The 2,979-nt window shown below is 57.6% G+C and overlaps 1 protein-coding gene across 1 annotated transcript in view; it reads right to left on the reverse strand.

The window, feature by feature from the left end:
• Positions 1 to 805: 805 nt before the first annotated feature.
• DCDC1 (doublecortin domain containing 1) overlaps positions 806 to 2,979 on the reverse strand; it is a 224,732-nt gene continuing 222,558 nt past the window's right edge. The window contains exon 29 of the mRNA XM_027772760.1: positions 806 to 1,395. Coding sequence (XP_027628561.1) covers positions 1,220 to 1,395 — 176 coding nt within the window. The 3' untranslated portion in view covers positions 806 to 1,219. The remainder of the gene's footprint in view (positions 1,396 to 2,979) is intronic.

Genomic DNA, 2,979 nt, shown 5'->3' on the forward strand with positions numbered 1-2,979 from the left:
TCCCTAAGACATAGTCCACGGCTTGGGATTTCTGGCCACTTATCGGGAGTTGCCCAGCCTCGCCGTGCTGAATGGCATCTCACTGCTCCCCGCGGTGGTGTGCACGTCGAAGTGTTACGGTTCTCATTAGACAGAGAGCCTCGCAGTTGATTCAGGACCATGCTTTGCCAGTTTGAGAGTGCAAATGCTAGCCACGTTCTACCAGATAACCTGGGGCCCAGCTTGCTATGTGTCATTGTGAACTACAGGCTCTGGGACGCCCCTCTCCCAGACCTGACCTCGAGAACCTGTGACCACCCATCTTCTGGGGTCGTTAATGTCAGTTCCTCTCAGCGATTGTCTGAGACACATCTCGGTGACCCCCGTCTTTGCGAGTAGCCACTGGGTAAGACAGGAGCCTCTGAGGCCTCGTGCAGTTGGAAAGGTCCCTGACCCTCACGACCACTGACTTAAAGGCATTCCCGACATGAGTAAGTGTCACCCAGGCCCGGTGGAAATATCATTCACGGACACGCGGGTTTCATCTCAGCATGGTGAGCCCCGTGCCCCCCCCTCGCCCCGACCCTTTGACCGTGTGCTTGCCGGACCTTCTCTGTGCCAGGGAGTTCTGCGGTAAATGGATTCATCTGGAAATGCTCTGTACTCCACTCAAGCTGGTCATCTGATTAGGAATAAAGAGCTTGCCCTCTCACAAAGAGGCTAAACCATCACTAGGCATTGTGGGAACGGGGCCCTTCGGTGGCCCAGAAGTGACGACCACAGAGCCCTGTGCCGCTCTGCAGCTGAAACTGGAGACTGAGGCGGGGAAGGTGGGGCCAAGTGGCCTTCGGTGGCCACTACCAGTTCCTTTTATTCAGTCAATGTAGGATTTTAACATGGAGGTTTGGAAAACACGGCATCTAAATCAGCGAATGTCAGTCTCAGTGTTAGGTGGCAGCTGCCTATCAAATATCGCATGCAATATACACACACATTACGTATACACTGCCTCTGATAACCTACATTTAAATAAAAACTCGTAGTCTCCACGTTGTCTCTAGAAGACATACTGGGTAGTTACCTTACCAGCATTGTAGTGTCTAAGTCTACTGTTTTCCCAGAACAGATTGGAGGCATCCGACCCCCTTTATATAAAATGCCAAAGGTCTTCAAACAAAGGTCTAGACCGCACGCGACTGAAAGGTGAAGTAGTCACTGTCGCAGTGAGCACATGGTAGGCTCACTGGGCTGCAGAGAAATGCAGCACGCAGTAAGCGGCCCTGTCCGGGGAGTTCTGCAGCTGTGCCAGGGACAGCAGCTTCGCGGATGGGGACAGCACGACGTCTGTGGCCTGAGGGCCCTGCTGCCTTCTTGCTCTGGCATAATTGGCTCTGACCTTCACCAGTTGTTTTGACTCTGTTTAAAAAAAAAATTGAGAGAAAAGTCAGTGTATTTTATAGAACATAATTAAAATTCCAGGATGATGAAAACTGAAGGATCCCTCAGAAGTCCTGGGCCCCCACCTGGACCCCGTCATTACAGTGACACACGTCACTCACTAAGAAGAAATTAGACAACCGGCAACGGCCCCTCCTCCTGTCCCCATGAAAGTACCGTGCGGAGCCTCGGTCACGGTGCTGGGACTCAGGAACAACACCCCGAAGTATGGGGCTGTAGCGTGCTGGGCACTTAGAGCTGAAAGGTATGGGAGACTTCAGAACAGCCCAAACCGGGCCCCCCTGTCTCCGGCCCTCGCGCTCTGCCTCTGACTAAACCAACCCACTCTGCTCTTCCCTGCTCCATCTTTCTTTCGTTCCCGGACTCCCAGTGTGATATTCCAAGGGGCAAGGAGAGGTATCGGCCCTGTCTGCCCCTCCTAGGAGAGGACTCAGCTCCCACATCGTGGTGATCCTGTGTTCACAGAAGTCAGGGTGAAGATGAACGTCTGTCTACACGGCGTGGTGAGAGCTGTGCAGACCTGACACGGAGATGATGCGAGAGGTTTACGTTTCCAGCTCTCTTTCCACAGTTCCCACTGGTGACGGGCTTGCTTCTGGGAAGGCAGCTTGCTCTCGTCTGTGGTTCAGATCCCTTTCGGTTAGCGTGCCCAGGCACACTCAGCCCGTGCCCCATGTCCTGGCTCATGAGCCAGGCACACTCAGCCTGTGCCCCCTGTCCTGGCTCACGTGCCCGGGCACACTCAGCCCATGCCCGTCTCCTGGCTCACGTGCCCGGGCACACTCAGCCCGTGCCCCCTGTCCTGGCTCACATGTCGCGTGGCCCACGGGCCCGGGCACACTCAGCCCGGGCCCCCTGTCCTGGCTCACGTGCCCGGGCACACTCAGCCCGGGCCTCCTGTCCTGGCTCACATGCCCAGCCACACTCAGCCCATGCCCGTCTCCTGGCTCACGTGCCCGGGCACACTCAGCCCGTGCCTGTCTCCTGGCTCATGAGCCAGGCACACTCAACCCGTGTCCCCTGTCCTGGCTCACATGCCAGGCACACTCAGCCCGGGTCCGTCTCCTGACTCGCATGCTGGGCACACTCAGCTTTGTACCAGTCAGACCTCGTGAACACAGTGCAGCCACACAAGCCCGTCCTAGGAACATGAAAGAGCAGCCTTTCATGAGAAGGGTTGAGGAGCCCCTGTGTGCTCACCGTCCCCGCGTGCCCAGTCACGGCACGTGTGCTCACCGTCCCCGCATGCCCAGTCACGGCATGTGTGCTCACCGTCCCCGCGTGCCCAGTCACGGCACGTGTGCTCAACGTCCCCACATGCCCAGTCATGGCACGTGTGCTCGCCACCCTTGCGTGCCCCAGTCATGGCACGTGCACTCGCTGCCCCCGCGTGCCCAGTCACGGCACGTGTGCTCACCGTCCCCGCGTGCCCAGTCATGGCACGTGTGCTCACTGTCCCCGCGTGCCCAGTCACGGCACGTGTGTTCAACGTCCCCGTGTGCCCAGTCACGGCACGTGTGCTCCCCGTCCCCCCAGGCCCAG

Source organism: Tupaia chinensis, unplaced genomic scaffold (genome assembly GCF_000334495.1).
Source record: "Tupaia chinensis unplaced genomic scaffold, TupChi_1.0 Scaffold000037_9, whole genome shotgun sequence".
In the NCBI taxonomy this organism is placed as follows: domain Eukaryota; kingdom Metazoa; phylum Chordata; class Mammalia; order Scandentia; family Tupaiidae; genus Tupaia; species Tupaia belangeri.